The sequence below is a fragment of the Aptenodytes forsteri genome, unplaced genomic scaffold (genome assembly GCF_000699145.1).
Source record: "Aptenodytes forsteri isolate BGI_AS27 unplaced genomic scaffold, ASM69914v1 Scaffold6, whole genome shotgun sequence".
In the NCBI taxonomy this organism is placed as follows: domain Eukaryota; kingdom Metazoa; phylum Chordata; class Aves; order Sphenisciformes; family Spheniscidae; genus Aptenodytes; species Aptenodytes forsteri.
Window position 1 is genome coordinate 2,661,122 of NW_008795709.1, and position 19,410 is coordinate 2,680,531.

Here is a 19,410-nt window from a genome sequence, read left to right on the forward strand (position 1 = left end):
GCCCCCCCAAAGCATTTCTTTCAGACTTAACTCCCCAGCAGTGTGGCCTAGTAACTTCAAAATAACCATTCTGCTACTTATTGGGTGAAAAAAGTGCCAAGGTCCAGCCTTATGTATCCTGAATATACACTTTCACCAAAAAGGAACGAAGTAACACAGGATTTGGCAAAACTAAGTTAAATGTGGAATTACAAAAATTAGTACATTTTCTAAAGCAATGGAAAGGGACAACTGATCTATTTAAACTCCAAAGAGAAAATAAACCAAAAAGAAAGGATGCAACGTCTATCATGGATTTCGTGAAAATCAGCTGTTATTGAAATAATGACTAGTCATTGTCAGAACTTTGTGGATCATCTTTTCTCACAGAAGGCAGTAGACTGCTCAGTAATTTCTTGAATATGTGACTTTGCCAGGTGGACTCCAGGGAGAAGGCGCTTCATCCCCATGGACAGCCTGCAACTTCTTTTGCTTCTTCTCAAGCTGCTCTCTCTTCTCTTTCTTTTCCTGAGAATAAAAAAATGTGTCAAAAAAACCCAAACCAAAAACCAAAACAAAACAAAAAACTAAACAAAAAAACCCAACTCCACCAACAGAAAAGTTACAATTATTGTTATACCTTTCTTGTGCAAAATGGAAAGTTAACATGCCATGGAGATTTGCCTTTTGGAGCTTAGCGCATCCCTTTTAGGGATTCAGTCACACACACTGCACAACACAACACAAGAGGCTGCACATTTGACATCATTTACAATTAAGGCGACTGTCTGAAGGATGGGTTGGTTTTGTGCACTGTCTAAACAAAAAGCCCAACAGAAGGCCTAGTGGATTAGGTACGGTATTTGTCTTGTATGTAATTAGTCTCATCTTAATTACTTCTTTTCTTTAAGAGGGTACCTAAATCACAATGCTAAATAAGTTGTTCTCATTAAATGAGAACATTGATGCATCTTTGTAACTTTCTGTACTTATTAAATCACACTTGCCATGTACTAGAACAAACTGGGAATTAAATAGTTTAATTATAAGCAAATATCTATCTAACTTATATTATAAACACTGCAAGGTTCTGATGACATTTTCTATTGTTGCAAACAGCAATGGGCAGTTAGGACGATGAAGGATAAACAAGATACTTGTAATATTCTTTTTGTGCCTAATTAAGTAATGATTTTCAAGATACCTGTCAATCAAATAATAATTTGCAATTATTTATTATTATTTTTGAATTTTTATATTGTTCTGTTCTATATAAAATAAGCATTCTTCTTTGCAAAGATGACTGCCATTTCACCATTGTGAGGACCAGCATCTAAGGGTGCATCTGCATTAGCAATTTAGTACACTGGAGAGTTCTTTATAGGTGCAAATTTTCCTTGTACCATACTTGCAGGTTTATGGTGCATGCTTGAGCACACCACTTACTGACTTAAAGTAGTTTCTCTCTTGGTGGAACCAAGGTTGACATTATGACCAGAGCATCACTTACAGTGCCCCACTTGACAGGTGGATGAAAGGTCCTTGAGCAGCTGGCTTTCCTGGCACATGAACAGTGCATTCATTCCTAGGACCAAGAACTGGCATACGCACCATTGGTAGTAAAGATGCAATGTGGATATGCAGGCTTAAAACAACCATCAATGGTGCCAAATCCAACCTTGGTCCTTTCCTCTTTTGCAGCCTATCAGCCAGTATTTTGAAGCACCATAAAAGTTTCATATTTTCACACGTATGAACTGCATTGCAGTGGAAGTACTGCTCCTTGAAGATAACCCATCATCCTATCCCTCTGAGGGACACTGTATATCCTCACATTCCCAAGATCCTAGCAGTGTCTTATGTTATTCATAAGTGAGAAGAGAAATAGTGAGGTAACTGTGGCTCAGGGAGTAGACTGGTAAATGGGGGTAGAAGTGTTATTGTAAAAAAGGGACATTTTATACAAAGGGATGTTTTACACATATGCAGCAGTCAAACTGTACTAATGCTAGCTATACATGTGATATGTACAAAAATTTAAAAAAGCGTAACATCCACTGAAACATCAACCCTATCAATATGATTTTAATCTGTGCCCTTTAGGTCTTTGTTAACATAAACCTGAAGATCCAATTCAGTTAGGAATGTCTGGTCTGGCTAAATAAACACACAATTATTTCATGTTGTTAGTAGTAAAGCTGATTAAAAGCAAGGCAAGGTTTGCATGGAGAAGTAATGCTCTTTACTAAAACAAGTGATACGAAAGTTCATCACAGTTAGTAAAATAAAAATTATCATCTCTCCATACAAACTGTATCTTTCTGGATTACATGGAGCGATCGAGACAAACTAGGCTTGTAGCACTGTAAGATTCTGACTCTGTCATCCTACACTTTTGCCTTCTTTCTCCTTCCATAGAGATCTTCCTTGGATGGACACAACTAGTGGCTTTGGGTCTTTAGAACAAGTTCAAGATATTTTTTTCAGGAATTCTTAAAGGGAACTGGTTAGTACCCTAAGGGGAAAGGAGTCTGCATTATCAATGAAATTTTTCAAAAAAGATGACAAGATATGTGCAAGCAGTACAGATGAGCTTGGGAAGAATGTGCTCTATAAAACAGAACACATGCATGATTCATGTTCCTGTTTTGGAGTATTTGCACATATCCAGCCAATTTATTTTTACAAAAATTTAATCACGTTCTACAAATCTTAGAATCTGAATCTGTATTTGACATTCAAAGACACATCAGGACAGGTAATTGAAAACTCATTAAAAATAGGACTTACTCTAGCCGTATTAGCAATTATTTGAGAAATCATGTGTTACGTGTTACAAAGAAATGTGCCTATTTTATGTTTATAAAGCACTCTTTACTGAATACATGTTGCACAACAGACTCGTATGAAATACCCACCCAGCAAGGGAATGAAAGTTGCTTTGGATTTTTTAATCATGTCTCAGTTTTGAATGTTTGGGTTTGAAGATCCAATTTTCATGAATGAATCCCAGTGCCAAGGAAAGAGTCTTGAGTTAATTTAACTGGTTTTTAAAAGATTAAATTTGACATTAAGACTTACTGGCTTCTTCCCTGCCTTCAACACACACAAAGCTTTTTATGTTCTAGTCCTAACCACAGTTCACATTCTCACAAGGCAATACTGATATAAATCTTCCCTAAAATAATAAACAAGATGTTATTTGCACTAACAGGAGAAGAGTAACAGAAATACTGAAAGATTAAAACAATAACTGTAGCTTGTCATACACTAGATCAACTCGATTGTATGGCTCGATTTCTCTGTGGAAGTTTCCTACTCAATAGCCTAGTAAGATGAATACATTTTTCATTTACAAAATTCTGGGAAGATCACATTCTTTAGCAGCATGACTACCACATAATAATTGGATTTTAGATAGTACAGAAGCCTTACTGTTACTCCTCTTAAATATTGTAACAGCCTTATTTTTAACATATTGCAATGCCAGGAGATTAAAATTCCAATATAGAAAGTATTTTCAGGTAGATCTTATTACACCATATGAAATGAATAACCCATGCCAGCTGTTTCTAACCCAGAAAAGCAACAAATCCAGGAGAGTCATCCAGTACATCATTTCCTGATTTTTTAAACAGCTTTAGAATGCCAAAAATAGGTGTTAAGCATGCTCAACCTTAAGGCAAAAATTTAAACTTCTTCTAGGGCATTTAACCTTATTATGCTGATCTTCGAGATTATTTGAGAGCAGCCTTACTTCTCATCAACTCATACCAGGTTAATGTTTACCACATAAAATGGAGAACATAACACATCTAGGATACTTGCTTTTCTCTACAGAAAACAGGTATCAAGATTACTACCTCAAAAATAATGGAAACTAAACTGATCTGTCGGTATAAACTTTCTACATGATTCTTCTCCACGTTCTACTCCTCAGAATAGGTGCTTGTGAATGACCAGTGTCAGACACTGGTAGTATGTATTAAGTAAAAAATGACCATTTATCAAGCAAAACATCTAGATTAGCTTGAAGAGTACTTGGTGAGTAGCAAGAGGCAAATACTATGATAGAAACAAAAAAATCAGAAGCTTAAATTTCCTCAGCAATACTAAAGTATCTCAGCTCAAGATTATCCTTCTTTATGTTAGTATTTTACAAGTGTTAATAGGCATTTCAGGGCATTTATGTTCATGTTTAAAAATTAATCGTCTCTATGCACTTATGTTATCAAACGTTCACACAATGACCTCTAAAAGTATAAGTAACAGAATTTTCATAAATTCTTTTTATAAATGCTTTTTATAAATGCTTTTTTTATAAAAGCAGAATTTCAATGAAATATAAAACCTTTTATGTTGAGGCTACAGACAAATCCAGCCAGGCTGATACCGGCCAAGAACTCATATATTGGGAGGTCTATGCAAAAAAGCTACTTCATTTTGTTGGAAATTTCTTATATTTTAGAAGAACTACAAGGAGATTTTTATGCCTGTTTTACCCATGCATTATGGTCAACACCTGGTTCAGCTGAGGATGAATTTACACATTTATTTCCATTGAATGTTAATGAAAATGTATTAGAATACTTCCCACTATATTACTCACATTTTACCTCCCTTCAAACAAAAATCCTCTTATCTGAAATAATACACTTAAAAGACTTCCACAATTCTGCCCTCTCAGATTTGATGCCTGTTTATCTACCTGTAGGCGGATATCATCTTAGTTGCCTTCTAATACATTGACAACTTTACAGGCGTTTCTCTCCAGCAGTTCACTGAAGGTGGTATTTTCTCTTTTAGTATACAAAGCGAGATAATATTCTGGCCAAACATGATGACAGAGCCATTGCCTGATATGCTTTCCCAAACAAAGGTGTGTTAGCTTCAAAAACCAGTACAATTTCAGAAAGTAAAAGCGTGAAGACTGCGCATGAGACACATCAGTCAACACTTGCACATAGACACTGATTATCAGGTAATTTTAGAGGTAGTGAACTGGTTGGCAGAGGTACCTATCACATCCTCCAACACCTGCTTATTTTTCCAACTGCTCCTCTCATGTAGGCACATGTACATCCATTTAGATCTGGTCATTCCTCCAACTACTAAAATTTATATTAATAATCCCACTGAAGTGAAGTGATGACCTCAGGAATTTATACACAATTTGAGCAGGGGAGCCTGTGCTAGGCAGCATATTTAATTCCCGAAAAAAGGGATAATTTTTTTACCTTCATACAGTGTCCAAGACAGCAAGGAAGTCAAATGTACAATGAGAGGTAACATTCATGCTTTGGTACAACTTCGCTAATTGAGGATAGTCTCAGTAAGCAGAGCATACCGAGACAGAGCGTTAGCTACTACTCAGAGCATAGTACTTTCTTCCTTGGGAACCAGGAGTATTGACTAAGCAGGAAATAATCTAAGATTGGACATTAATCATTTGACAAAACTGAGCTGGAAATCATTTGACAAAGGGGACCAGAGAAAACACTTCTTACCAATGATTACAGAAATCAGAGGTATTCCAACAGGGGACCAGGTCAAATAAGATCTTAAAAGACTTAAACCTGAGACTGAAAAGGTTTGAAAACAGAGAGAAGGGAAAACATGCAGGCTTTTGCTGTTTTACATAACTGCATATTTCTGAGTTAGCCAAGTAAAGGATGATTGTCCTTTTAAAATCTGTCCCACACCTGCACATCTGCCTGCCTCAGTTCTCATCTATCCTCCCTCCCCCCCCAAAAAAAAATAGAAAGCGCACTCGAGACTCTGGAAAAGATCTTTTTAAGCTATTGACAGTGCAAATGAATCCCTGTAAGGACCTTAAGCCAGCTGAGCTGCAAGATCCCATTCTTATAAATGGCAACAGAGACCATACGTACAGGACGCATGCCAGAAATCACAAGGAGGAGAGGCAACAGGAGAAACACTCTCAAACAAAGAAAACCTTAAAAGTCAGTATGATGAATGACTGTGTCACAGGGTGAGGATGAAAAAACGCAGGTTTTTCTTTAACTAGCAAGTCACACATCTTTAAGAAAACAATATATGCTAAGAATATTAGCGATCTCTCTTCTAGTTTGTCTTTCTGAAGCAAGGGAAAAAAAAAATCTGCCTTATTGTTGGGACTAGAGTACTAGATTAGTTTACTGCTTAACAGCTGTGACTAAAGTACGCTGTTGTAAGAAAAATGTAATTGGGAGCATCAGAGTATACCCTTTCTAGTAAATGGAAATAATCTCAAACCTCATTACAAGTGCTTTTATCAATTTTAAGATATACAAGTCTCCACTTTAAATGCTTCCTTGAATGTATATGCACTCAGTGTTGCAGCTGGTGATGCTGCTTGGCTTTGCAGGTTTTGTGCTGTGGTGAGTTGGCCCTTCAGAGATGGTTGCTCCTGACATGGAATGTCAAAAAATGAAGACTAACTATGAAATTCAAAACTCTATGACATGTAGGTAGGGAGAATATATTTTCCATGTATGCTAAATAACAAGTCCACTGTATTTTATCATTTTGCTCAAGAATTTTGGGGGACTAGCTATGTAATGCTGCCATCATCTGGCCTCTCTCATAACAGCATGAAAACACATGAGTATTACCATACAAAAGTGTTCACACTCATTACTACATTAATCTTTTTGGTTTTGACAAAGTAAAAAAAAAATAAATACCAGCCATCTTTCATATTCCTCCATAGCCTTTTTATTTTTTTCTTCCTTCTTTGCCTGTTGTATTTCTTGCTTTCTTCTCTCTAGGATTTTTTGTAATTTCTTCTGTTTCATATATTCTTCCTTTTTTTCATTCCTGTATATTGAGAGGCAAGAACAGGAGATCATCATGTAACAGACTAAATGCTGCATCTGTGACTGATTAACTAAATTGAGTCAAAAGAGATATTTTACGCATTTAATAAAAGATCAAGAATATACATTCAAAATCTTCAAAGTCCATCTTTATATATCACCAAGGTATAAATGAACCTACTATTCCATCTATTACGGCATCACCTTTTCTGTACTACTTTCTCCCTTATTTGGTATCATATAAAAATTAGATTCAAAAAGTCTGTGGGTAATAGTAAGTTGCACATGGTCTGTGAAAAATCTTGGCTTGTAAAACTAAAAAAGAATTTCTCCAGCAGACACATCTCATTTGCTTCTGAATACATCCACATTCATACACTGTATTCCACAAAACTTAAGATAAAGATTTACCTTCCTTCCTATGGCTTAGTAATGAAGCATGAGACTAATCACATAAGACATTATACTATTCAATGAATCTTACTTCTCAGTTGCAGTGTCTCTGCCTGGGCTTAGTCAGTAGCCTTTTGGGAGGAAAGCATTTAAGTTACAAAACTGAAAGAAGCTGTACAGCTTGTTCTCATTGTTACACTTGTTCTCCATTGGGACTGAAGAGCCTGATCCCAAGCATGCCATTGTCTCCCAATTAAAAGCACATCAAACACTCACAGAAGACCTATTGCATTTATAAGCAAAGATTTGGGAAACTATGATATTCCAAAACCCAGTGGAGTAGTACCATTTTTCAACTGCTGACATGCTGTCTCTCTTCTTCTCTGCAACCAGTTCCTCTTCTTTCTTCTTCCTGATTCTTTCAGATTGTTTTTCCTTTCTGCTTTGCTCTCTTAAATATTCCGCTTTTCTTGCTTTCCATTTTTCAAATGCCTAAAGAAAACCAGAGATTCATTAGAAATCTTACCCCTCACCTTTTTGTCAATACTCCACTTGCTTATTCTGTATTATTATTATTTGTAATTTCTACACATTCCAATTTTGGAATATTTGTTTGTGGCATTGCTCAGAAGTGGGTATCACTATACTTAAAAAGAATAAAGTATTTTTTCCAGTAAGTAATAGTTCATTGCCAATGTATTTATATGGAGTTTATTTCACGTGCAGTTAATAGAATCCAAATATGGAAAAAAGCCTGTTTGTGTGCCAATGTAAACATTACATACTTCCAACAGAACAGAATCTAATATGAGCTTTCCTCAAATATTAACCATGTTTAGATTTTAGAATCTAGTTCATTTCCATCTCTTGCCGGATTAATCAAAATCATTCTCAACAATCTCCTGAACCGTATCCGATACACATTTATGTACATATTTCGCATCACCTTCTGTGCTGCTTCTGTTTTCTCCTCATTCTGTTCGGCTGCTTTCTTTGTCTTAAGTTCCTCAAGCTTCTTTTTTTCACTTAACTTCTTTGCTTCTCTTCCTTTCTTTTTTTTCCAGGCTTCAAAAGATGCAATTGCTTCCTCTCTTTTATCGGCTTCTTTCTAGATTGAAAATAACAGTCTTACATTTAAGTACACTTAAATATAAAACTATAATTGAAATAGTATGCTTTAAACTCATTGTCAAATGTAGGATTAGATGGAGCAATAAAGAAATGGAAATTGATTTGCAGACAACATTCCAAGTAATACTCAAAATTAAATTTGAACTATCTAGAGCGGTTTTTTTCCTATGCTCATTTTTAATTTAACTTAATCGACTGAGACAAACTACTCCTGCAAACTATGTGTAGAAGAATATGAAATACATGTTAAATGCTTAGAAGTGAAATATATTAAATACTTAAAAGCCAAATCTAAGAATTGTGTATGGTACTATTCAAAATACAGTCCTCTGTAGATAAGCATCTCTTGAGATAGGGAGCAAACTAATTTTCTAACAGATGACAAATTAAAACTTAACACTGAAGGGTTGAGCATCCCAAGGTCTTTGTAAACAAACCTGAAAATTAATCTAAGAAGTACACTTTTAACATACCTTACGTAAATGTGTAGGGAAGCATCAGCCACACACCCTTTACAGCAACCCTAACAAGCGGGACGTGACATTTACTGTTTCAACTCACCTCACGCTATTTAGAGAAAACCAGACACCTTAGAACAGCAGTGATGTAATTAGGCAGAAAGCACAGGTAAGCATACTTCAAAGAATTATAGTTTGTCAACTTCTTTTTAAACAAGAATGTAAACAAACCTTTTCAGTATCGTTCCTTAGATTTTCAGCTTTCTTCTTTTCAATTCTCTTTAATTCCAGTAGAAAGACCCTTTTCTTTTCCAACCAATTCTGTAAGAACAATTAGAAGACTTTTATACTTTTAAAGTCTTTTTAAGGTATAACTAAAAAAGTTATGTTAAAACAAGCAAATATTATTAAAGCAGCACCAATATAATGACCACCAAAATTTCTCTTAATTCTTCCATGTGCTACTTAAATAACTACCCCATGTGGAAGACTAAGGTTCTAAAATCATAGCCACAAAGTATGAAAAAGCTTAAAGATCTTTAAAACAAAAAAATCTTTAAAAAAATACCAATAAAATGTAAGCATTAAAAAAGTGAAAAAGAAGAATGGAATAAAGATTCTATCACTTGGCATATAGGAATATTATTTACATTTATTGTCCCTCTTGAAAATACCTATAATTAAAGAGAATAAAATCCAGCTGGGAAGAGTGAGACTTCAGGCACCCATAAAGTGTTACCAGCCATTTGCAGAATCAGGCTTAAATTTTCAAGGTTTAATTATATACTTGGTATGCTGCTTAGAGATGCAAGTGTTGTAAATGAAGCCTATTTTACCTTTAAAAATTATGGAGACAATATAAATATGGATTTGAGGTTCTAAATTTTGTTCTAGAACCATAACAAGTATTAAAAACACATACCAATATGAACAGCATCTGTTAATGAAAGTTTTTCTCACACAGATTAGTAGCAAAAATCTGTTGGAACCCACAAACTAATCGTTATGAAATTCTACACAGAATCCACAGATTATCCTTCTGGAGAGAATACTAGACTTGTTGTCACTTTTCCTGAATGCAAACTGAATAGAACATACCAGGAAAAGGAACTTCAAACTACACACTTACTTACGTTAAGGAAGAAGTAAAGGAAAATATTGTATGTGTCTGAAAATGGTCTGATGCAATAAATTATGAACCACGGTACCTCCCTCTCATCTAGTTTTTTAGTTCATAATTTGATGAAAAGGCATAGCCAACAGAATAAAAGGATTATTACACCTGTAAGCATATGCAAGGAATATACTCAGAAATCTTGATTTCAAGAAAATAAGAGGTGTTATATAACAGGTCCTATAACAGGACCTTTATATGCGTAGTTTTGTTGGTTGTTTTGTTCATTTTTTATTTGTTTGCTTTTAGGATCTACCTGGAAAACAGCTGCTCGTAAACTATCTGCTTTGTCAAATTTTGTACTGTTTTTCTGCACATGTTTATCCTCCAACACCTTTAATGTTCCCAGATATTGAGATGAAATAGGTGTAGCTGATGGAACAGCTTTCGCCTTTTTCTTTAAGTGCGCAGAAGACAGAGACCTATAAAAATACCAAGACACAAACATATTAATGATCTTTCCATTTATTGTAGCTGATACCAAGTAGTGTTCCTTTTATTTCAGCGTATACCAAAAGTTACTCTGATTCCGTTTTTACATGCACTTGGCTGGGGATTGGGGAAAAGGAAATGAGGAAGAAGCCCGTTTTCTTCTGAGGGCTTTACTATTGCCAAAACAAGCCACTACTCAACTTATTCAGCCCAAGAAAGTTTACAAATTCCTTACACTTTCACCTACAAAACAGCTTAAAACCTGTAAAGACATCACGGACTGGATTCATTGGTGGATCCAGTAGCACACACTCATCATAGACACTGGCAAAAGACTTGGAGTCTGATCATACATAACCCTGAGCAAGGGTTGTAATAACAAGCCACATCTACTAAACTGTTTTCCACAGATGGCCAGAGGTTGTCAGCAGTGAAGACGATGCTGACAGAAAATGAGAGTGAAGCAGCATTGTCAGGGTATTTACATGTATCATACACTCTGCAGACTGTGAATCATAGCATCTTTCTCTTACCTGTCAGATAAAGAAGCTTTCGGGTTTTGTAGAACTCTCTCCATTGTTTCATTTAGTTTCTAAGAAACAGAGGAAAAGTAAAATTATAGAGTCTCTCAAGCAACAGAACTAGATCAGGATGAAACAGGTTTTTACAAGCTAACAAGGATGTTGGGAGTTGGACTTGATGATCCTTATGGGTGCCTTCCAACAGAGTTCTACACATTTAAGGTACCAACAGTAACTATACAAAACTTTTCACTGTGCTTCTAGGACACTGTTCTAAACAATGGTAAAAACGCGAGTAATACCTTGGCAGAGTCCTTTGAAGTGTTCTTTGCCTCCCCATGCTCAGATTGATCATTCACTGATACCTCCTGTACTGTATCAGTTACTATTTGCCCTTCCACTATTTTCACCGTTTCATCTGAACTGTCATCTGTTGACTTCTCTAATTTCTTTGTTTTCCCATATACTGTGGTCATCATTATTTCTGTCACAGAAGGAGATTTTCTACTGTTGTCCTCCAGTTTCAAGTCACTGGTGCTGATCTTCTGATCTTGATCTAATAGGAGAAAAAGGATTGAGAGGACACATTAACAAGAATTTCATTGTTTCTCAGTATTGTTATTTCTGTACTAAAAACAACTGTTTATGAAATATATTACTAAATGATATAATATAATGTATTTTCTGTATACTTCCTCCTAAGAACTATATGGACTAATAAGAAGAGTATTCACTTGTATTGTATTTAAATGTAAGACTGGAGTAGCAACTGAAGTTTTAACAAATGTTATAGAATGTGTGAGCGTGACAAAGGCAAAACCTCCCATCTGCCTCACCACCCAAACATGGTTCTCGTGCAGAAACCAAAAGCAAGAGCCATCGCAATCAGAGCAAGAGCTCTTCTGACATCTAGCAAACTACTAATGAAGTCTGTACAACAATTTGGGTAACAAAAACTACTTTCATTGTGTGGTGTTTTTCAGGGCTGTGGGACACACAAGGAAATAACTGCAAGATTCTGCAGTGAGGATTTAAACAAAACATCACCTCAATTTAAACGCATGCCTAAGTGGTGAAATTGTCATTTATGAAACACTTTATTAATAAATACTTAAAAAACATTTTTATCAGATCTGAACTGCCATTAATGCAGCGATCTAAATTTGTAAAACAATTCAGACACAAACCAAAAAAGGCCGTGGTAAATTCCAAATTACAGTCTTCCACGATTTTCTGATGGAATTCTTAAAAGAAATACAAGTTGTGGATGAGAGATTAACTCCAAGTTACCTGAAGAAAGGAATATCAGTGCTGACAATCTAAGAAATTTAACCTAGATTTACAAAGATGAAGGTAAATTCTAGGTGACAAGGTGAATTCTGAATTTATATGAACCATTTTCTATCCTGTGTTGATATGTAAACTTTCATATTTTACTTTACACTTAATAGACAGTACAACTGTATATAAACTGTAGGCATCAGAAACTGTACAACTCTAAGCTGCAGCACTTAGTGCAGAGGACACTGGAGACAGCAGATTTATGTCTGGCTATGCGCACTTTGTAGCATGAACTTCACAGAACTTCACATGCAAGTCAGTTTGGCTCTGTTTGCAAAATGGATACAAAACACTAACCTTCCCATGGTTAGCTGAAAAATGCTACATAAAACCTGTAAGTATTATTATTGTAGTTCCTTTCTTGACAGTTCAAGCTATACAAGTTTGATCAGTCTGCTTGGAATTCTTACGCTTCCACACTTCAGCATCATATTTAAACAATCTTTTCCAATCCCTTTTCCTCCGCTTTTGTTGAAGACTCTGTATCGTTGTTGTTTCTATGTCCTTCTTTGTCCTGACACCACCACCTTTATCATTCTCTTCATCTTATGCTGTCCCTGCTCTTGGAGAATCTACCCATTTCAGTACACTGATGCTCATATCCTTTTCCCCATACAAACTCTCCTTAGACATTGTTTCATTAACGATGCTTAAAAGCATCAAGCTATACCAAACAGATTTTCTAATCCAAGGCATCAGCAAAATATAAAAAAGAACTGAAATGAAACACAGATTAAGCATATTTGTTATTTACTACTCAGTACATTGCCTGAGTTTTCAACTTTTGTTCACCTTTCCGCACTGAATTCTTCAAGCCAGGTCCTATCTTTTATCTCATTAGGCTGCAGCATATGGACATTACATAGGCCATACAGACAGCATTTTTCTTGCTGCATCTGACAGTCTACGTTACCTACCTGTTACAGTCCTGCACACAGCAAATTACCCCCCAGCATGATTCCCCTAGCAAATTAAAAAAGGTGTCTAACAGCCTATTCCAGAGTTTTTCAACCTGGGGTCCATGGATTTTTGGTAACCAGTCTGAAAAAGGGGACTAAGAAAGGTAAGTTCAATGGATACTGCTGAGAAGCCCACAGATTTGATATTTCTTAAAGGGTCTATAAATTCCCTAAGAACTGTTAAGGATTCACAAATCCAAAAAAACCAGAGAAGTGCTACGTAGTTTGTATTACCTTTTGTGGAAAAGGTGCAGGAAGAAGTGAAAGATTTGCCCTAGTCATGATGACTGCATAAGAGGAAATGAAATTAAAATGATTTCTTTTAAGTCTCAAAGATGCTTAGACAATGATGCATACACTTGACGTTAGTCAAAGTACAGAAACTAAATTCTCAAACTTTAATCTCTTCTTCTCCATTCCTGGGATGCCTTTAAGGCCAAATTTCTCAATACCTGGGATGATACTTGGACATAACCGCAAGAATGAGGCTGGGCCACTCTCAAAAACAGAACAGAAGGAGACACAAGGGCATGAGAAAGATACTAAAGGAGAGTAGAAAGGAAATTAAGAATGCCACTGAGTTTTAAGATGACTTGTATTGGACCATTAGATATTACTAAGGTATAAATGATAACATTTATCCGGTTGTATGTATCTAAGTTCTACCTTTTGCAGGTGGTGCTTCTCCACACATCAGTAAATTGGAGTCTCCAGATTTTTCATTGTGGGAAGTAAAATTAACGGAAAATGGTGGTGAAGTACTTTCTAGCCACGGACCCTTAGATCAGAAAGTGACAAGTAAACAAGTGAGCGATTCATAACAAATCAGAATAATTTAACTTGACTTTATAATACTTTGACAGAATGCTTGTTCAGAACTCTCTAGGAGACGTATAATTCTTGTTTTACATTTGGAGAAATAAAACATTTGCAGCAAATAAAGCTGCAAATGATCACAAAATCCCATTTCTACTTAGAAAAAGAATGATGTTCTCTTATCTGCCCCTCATCATAAGAATGCTACTGGCAAAGACATTTTTTCCCACTCCTATTTTTGTCCTATTTTTCTCCCAGAAAATTTTGTCAGCTAAATAAAAAGTTAGTTTCAAAAGTTTCCAATGTAGATGGTAAAAAAACCCCCAAACCAAAAAAACCCCAACACATATACTCTCTTACTTCAGGACCAGGGCTTTCGGCAAGCAATTTTTTCTTGGGTGTGGCTTGGGCATTCAGAGTAGTTAGGGATGATGGTGCCGAAAACGAAGACAATCCATTTCTAGAAGTTATTTTTCCTTCTGACCTATTAAGCTCATTGTCTTCCACAGGACCACTTTTTCTCAACATACTTCTTGGTTGAGGTAATGGTTTATAACAGCCATCTAATGAAAGGATGCTGATATTCTCAGCTGAAAATAAGTATTATAGTTTCATTTATGCCTAGTTAAAGACATTTTAGTCTGCAACACTATTTTATCAAGTTAGATTGAACTATTTTCAATTAATGAGCTATTTAAATAATAGCACAGCTTTCTTAATACAGTGAGGCCACATACAGACAGCTACATAAAGAGTTACAGCCACTTTTTCAAAAAGTTTACTGAAAGTTTTAAAGCTTCAAATATAACCTCTAAACAGACAATTATCTCTGTGTATATATTGAAACTACATTCAAGAGCTCATCTGCAATTAGAGAGACAGCGTTTTCATAAATATAGAAGAGAGCACATGTCTAATACAGCACTGTTGTAAGAAAAAACTTTTTGCTATTCTGCTTGTCCCTTTATCTACTAGAGAAGATACAGAAGGAAGACTGCTTCTCTCCACACAGTGCAGAACAGAACAACCTCGGGTAGGAGGAGACATCATGAGAAATGCAGTTGAAGAGGAGGGCTTTCAGTATATTTCTAGCTTCTTCCGTGATGTCTCCGTTCCTTCCCTAAGGCAGTCACCGGGCAGCAGAACCACCACGCAACGGTTTCTTACAGATCTTCTTCATGTTTTCTTCCCCCTGCCCTGCCACCACCAAGATCAAGCCATACAATGGCTTTCTACCTGCCTTTAGAAATAGAAATGCGTACCTAATTCTGCACATTGCCATAGAAGCATTTCTTATTAACTCCTAGTTCATACAAATCTATCGCAGGAAATGGGAGAATCACCATGCCTATCCAGCACACTCAGCTGCGTGAAGTCTAATCATACAATTACTGTGACATATAGAGAGCTAAGAGGTCACAACAATATTCCTGCAAGTGCACTGACAGTTTTTCCATGCACCAAATCACAAGAAAAATCAAAGGAGCAGAAAAAGCTCATTAATCTCTGGATAGTCATCTCCTCTGTTGGACAGAGATCAATTTACCTAATATAAGAAAGTCTACAATGGTTGACTACTGAAGATAATATGCTAATACCACTATACTACCTAGATTCACATGAAGAAAAGGAGTACTTCAACTCTTTTCTACCAGTCTAAAACTACACAAGCATACTGGCCATGAAAGAGATGCATCTGCAGTGCCCAGCTGCACATGCAAATATCTAGCACTTTGGTGCCATCATGTGGGAAGAAAAAGAGGAGCTGATATCACTAATCATGCTCTACCAATTTCAAAGTTGTAATATTCTACCACAGGTAATGCCCAGCCATAAATTTCTCTCAACATCAAACAGGACAAATTCTTCTCATATTAGGAAGTAGATAAAAAATATGAAGTCTTTTGACATTTTAAATTTGTAAAAGCACATATAGTCAATTAGCAGAATTCCAAGTTCTGCTTTGCATATTAAAAATGAATTAGCTAGTCTTATAATGAAACAGTGAAGTCCTTTTTTCACGTTTGACTATACCTCCAAAGTGGCTCAGTATCTTCAAAGTAAAAAATCATTTGAAGTTTTAACTTTGTGATGATGAGAAGTCTACCATTCATAAATGTTTTGGTTACAGCTCATTTTATGACATTCTATTACATTACAGTATCATGATGTCTCAGCATCACGACTGCAATGTTATTATTTGCGACCACTGTGGTCCAACTTCACTGGTCATAGAGAAAGGATGCCTAATTAAGGACCTTTCCATTAAAGGGTGCATGGATGCTGTGGACACTGTGTGAATATCGCTTTCTGTGCTATGCACACACAGAGGAGGCAACTCTGTCGCCCTCCCACGCCTTCCATGGACATGCACTGATGGAGAGCTGGACTTTAAGTACCCAAACAGCTATTTTTCATCTCCTGAAAGGAAAAGGCAAATAGGAACCTTCTGCTACTTGGTCCACACTGGTTCAGTTTACCCCCTGGCAGCTGGAGGTTATCAAAACATGTATTTTTTAGAAGAATATTGAATAAATTCCCTGCAAGCCAAAGCCGCTGATACTTAACACAGAAAATAACCCAAATTACAACACTTTAAAATATTGTAATATGGCTAAGCAAGTAGCAGCAACAACATTCAAATGCTTTCTTTTCACCTGATGCTGAAGCATTTCTTGTTTTGTGCACCCGTGGCTTTGGTATTGGTTTGTTTTCCTCTTGATTTCTTTTTTTCTGTCGTTCACGAATAGGCAAGTCATTACCGCGGTCACTTTCACTATTATCACATGGTACTTCTTCAGCAGCTGAACACTCTTCATTATCTTTTCTGTCATCACCCTCATTTTGATTTTCCAAACATTCTTCTTCGCCATCTTTTCTGTCATCCTGTATGTTTTCACTTTCTAAGACCATTAGTCGCTGAAGCTTCTTTTCATGAAAGGATAAAGTCAAGTCATCAGCAGCTTCATTTTCCAAATCTGCTGCTTTTTGTGAAGCATCATCACCTGAGAGAGAACTCTCAACAGTGACTGATTCCTTAGTGTTTTCAGCACCTGAATTACTTTCATTAAGTTCTTCCCCAATATCTGAAAATAGCACATTATCAACTTCCATTTGAGACAAGTGGAAAAAAATGGGACACAGAAACTCTATCTTCTATAATTTTAAAGTATTTTTCATATAATACTCTCCTGACTTAAGTCTCTGAGCATTTCTCTTTCTGCACCTCTGATCTCTGCAAAGCCACCAAACTAGATCCTTATTCTACTTCCTTTCCTGTCATTTGTTTCCATGGACCCAATCCAAAGAAAATACTTCAAATATTCACTGGTTAATTCTTATCTGTCATGCAATTTAAATCCCTTCTAAAAAACTATGTTTCCAATGCCATAAGAAGTGGAAGCAAGTCAACAACAACAAAGCTAGGCACATTTGGTTACCAGAATCTATCCTCCCCTTCTATGCTCTTCACTTCTGTCCCATCTGAAATCCACTAGAAGCTACTCAAAGGGGTATCTGCTCCAGTGCTAAGGTTCACATGTTTAACAAAAATATTTTTATCTTCTTGTAGCCTGTTATTTCTAACTGACTTTATTTCAGAGTTTAAATTCTCAAGGAAGATGACAAAAGAATGTCATGATAGTTGAGTAACGTTTTTAATGCAGGAGGAGCTTTTTTCTAAATCCTGTCAGCAAAGGGAAATCAAAGCATCCCATGACCTTTTAAAAGATGTTTCAGATGTGAATAAAAAACAGGGCACAGAGGAAGTCCTTTTAAAAATACATTATGATATTTAAGATTCATATTTCCCTTAATATGCAGCATCATATCAGGAGGAAGAAGAGCCATTCGGCCAATCTCCTTAGGCTAAACATAAACATTACCAAATATCAAATGCATCCTAGCCCAGGAAAAACAGCCAGATCAAACCTGTTCCTGGTTTGTGTACACTGCCAGGCAAGCATGCTCTGCAGTGTGTCCTGCAGCCCTTATTCACTGATTGTCCAGACTGGGAAAACAGCAAGACAACAACATGGCTTTCTCTCTGCCCATGTCCACTTCCATTCACAGTACTGTGCGCTACTGTCTCATCCAGGTGCAGAGTAAGTAATACGGCTAAGGAGGAAAACTGGGCATCACAACTGTAGGGAAGAGCACAGACTGCGTCTGGTCTAGCAGGTTGGCACCACCACTGATTTCACTGGGAATTCTACTCCTAATTTGGAAGAGGAAGACTAAGTGATTTAGAAGTTGTTAAAATATGGAATCTTGGAACATTGAATCATATTGACTCACAAAGATTCTCTGTGATCTAGCAGTGACTTAAGAAAGGGAAGAACACGAGGAAAAATATTTAATTCTGTCTTACCATTTAACATACCATCTTCGTCACTCTCAAAGTCATCTGAGTATTCAGCTGTTTGCTCTCTTGCTGCATGAGCAGAAATTGCTTCTTGTAGCGCATCCTGAAACGGTTTCACAAATAACTTTTTGCACAGAAGGGAAGATTCACTTCATCAAGTTCAGCACTAATTCCCCCCTCCCACACTGAAAATGATTGTGAAGGCTAAGTAAAATCCAGTGTTTTCACTCTATCATCATTCCCCCAATTTTATTGTGTTTAAAAAAACCTGCCGTGTATTAATTTCTATTTCTTCTTCCTAAGAAACATATCTTGCAGATCCCTCTTCCATTTTTGGCAACAATGACATTGTATCATCACATGACACTTTCTCCCCCTTTCATATGTTTCGACTGGCAAGAGTACAACAAAAAGGTCTGTACAGTCACGCGTGATAGAGAAGGTGAGCAGGGACTATCTCTTCGCTGACTGCTGCAGTACAAGAACCTGAGGCAGGTCCACAACAATGGAAGAACTTCACGCAAGCCACCGCTGATATTTTGGACTCTGCTGCAGGACATCACGGACACACCATGTTTACATGGGTTCTGAAAGCAACTGGCCTTACTTACAGGTTAAAAATACATTACGAAATGCAGCAGTATCTCCAGATTGGAAGACCCTGAGCCACAAACCACTGAAGGCTTGAGAGCAGGTTGTTTGACACTGGTCTTACGCTCTTCCCAAGGCACCTGCTGTTGGCCACTGCTGGTCCTTTAGCCAGAGCCATTTTTGCAGGACTATCAGGAACAGAAAAGTCAGGCTGTTCACATCTTAGAGCGACTGTTTCCCAGGTTATGCACGGGGAGCAGCTTCTAGTGTCCACACAGAAGGAAACCTGCTTCCCAGTTTTCATTTTGATAGCAAATCGGCTTTTTTGTGTGTGTTGTCTTTAACAGCAAAGTACTGTATTCACAGTCGCAGAAACCTGTTCGCAGAGAAACGCCACCGACGCCGTCTCCCGGCCCCACCGGCAGCTCTCCCCG

At 36.7% G+C, this 19,410-nt stretch overlaps 1 protein-coding gene across 1 annotated transcript; it reads right to left on the minus strand.

Moving 5' to 3' along the window:
• Positions 1 to 384: 384 nt before the first annotated feature.
• Positions 385 to 19,154, minus strand: MAP9 (microtubule associated protein 9). Its single transcript, XM_019473142.1, has 13 exons — positions 19,101 to 19,154; positions 18,392 to 18,488; positions 16,785 to 17,108; positions 14,383 to 14,612; positions 13,873 to 13,984; positions 11,209 to 11,462; positions 10,919 to 10,977; positions 10,210 to 10,375; positions 9,011 to 9,100; positions 8,137 to 8,298; positions 7,537 to 7,682; positions 6,666 to 6,798; positions 385 to 507 (listed from the first exon to the last, which is right to left on the minus strand). Exons 1-13 carry the CDS (start codon positions 19,152 to 19,154, stop codon positions 385 to 387), a joined length of 1,950 nt encoding a protein of 649 aa, XP_019328687.1.
• Positions 19,155 to 19,410: the final 256 nt, after the last annotated feature.

What these genes read in the sequence shown, in the direction of transcription:
- MAP9 (XM_019473142.1), bottom strand. Translation starts at nt 19,154, where the DNA reads ATGGCTCTGGCTAAAGGACCAGCAGTGGCCAACAGCAGGTGCCTTGGG. An exon ending in GCAGGTGCCTTGGGAAGAGC is followed by an intron (nt 18,489 to 19,100) that starts GTAAGACCAGTG and finishes AAACCGTTTCAG; the next exon opens with GATGCGCTACAAGAAGCAAT. An exon ending in CCGAAAGCCCTGGTCCTGAA is followed by an intron (nt 13,985 to 14,382) that starts GTAAGAGAGTAT and finishes TTCTGATCTAAG; the next exon opens with GGTCCGTGGCTAGAAAGTAC.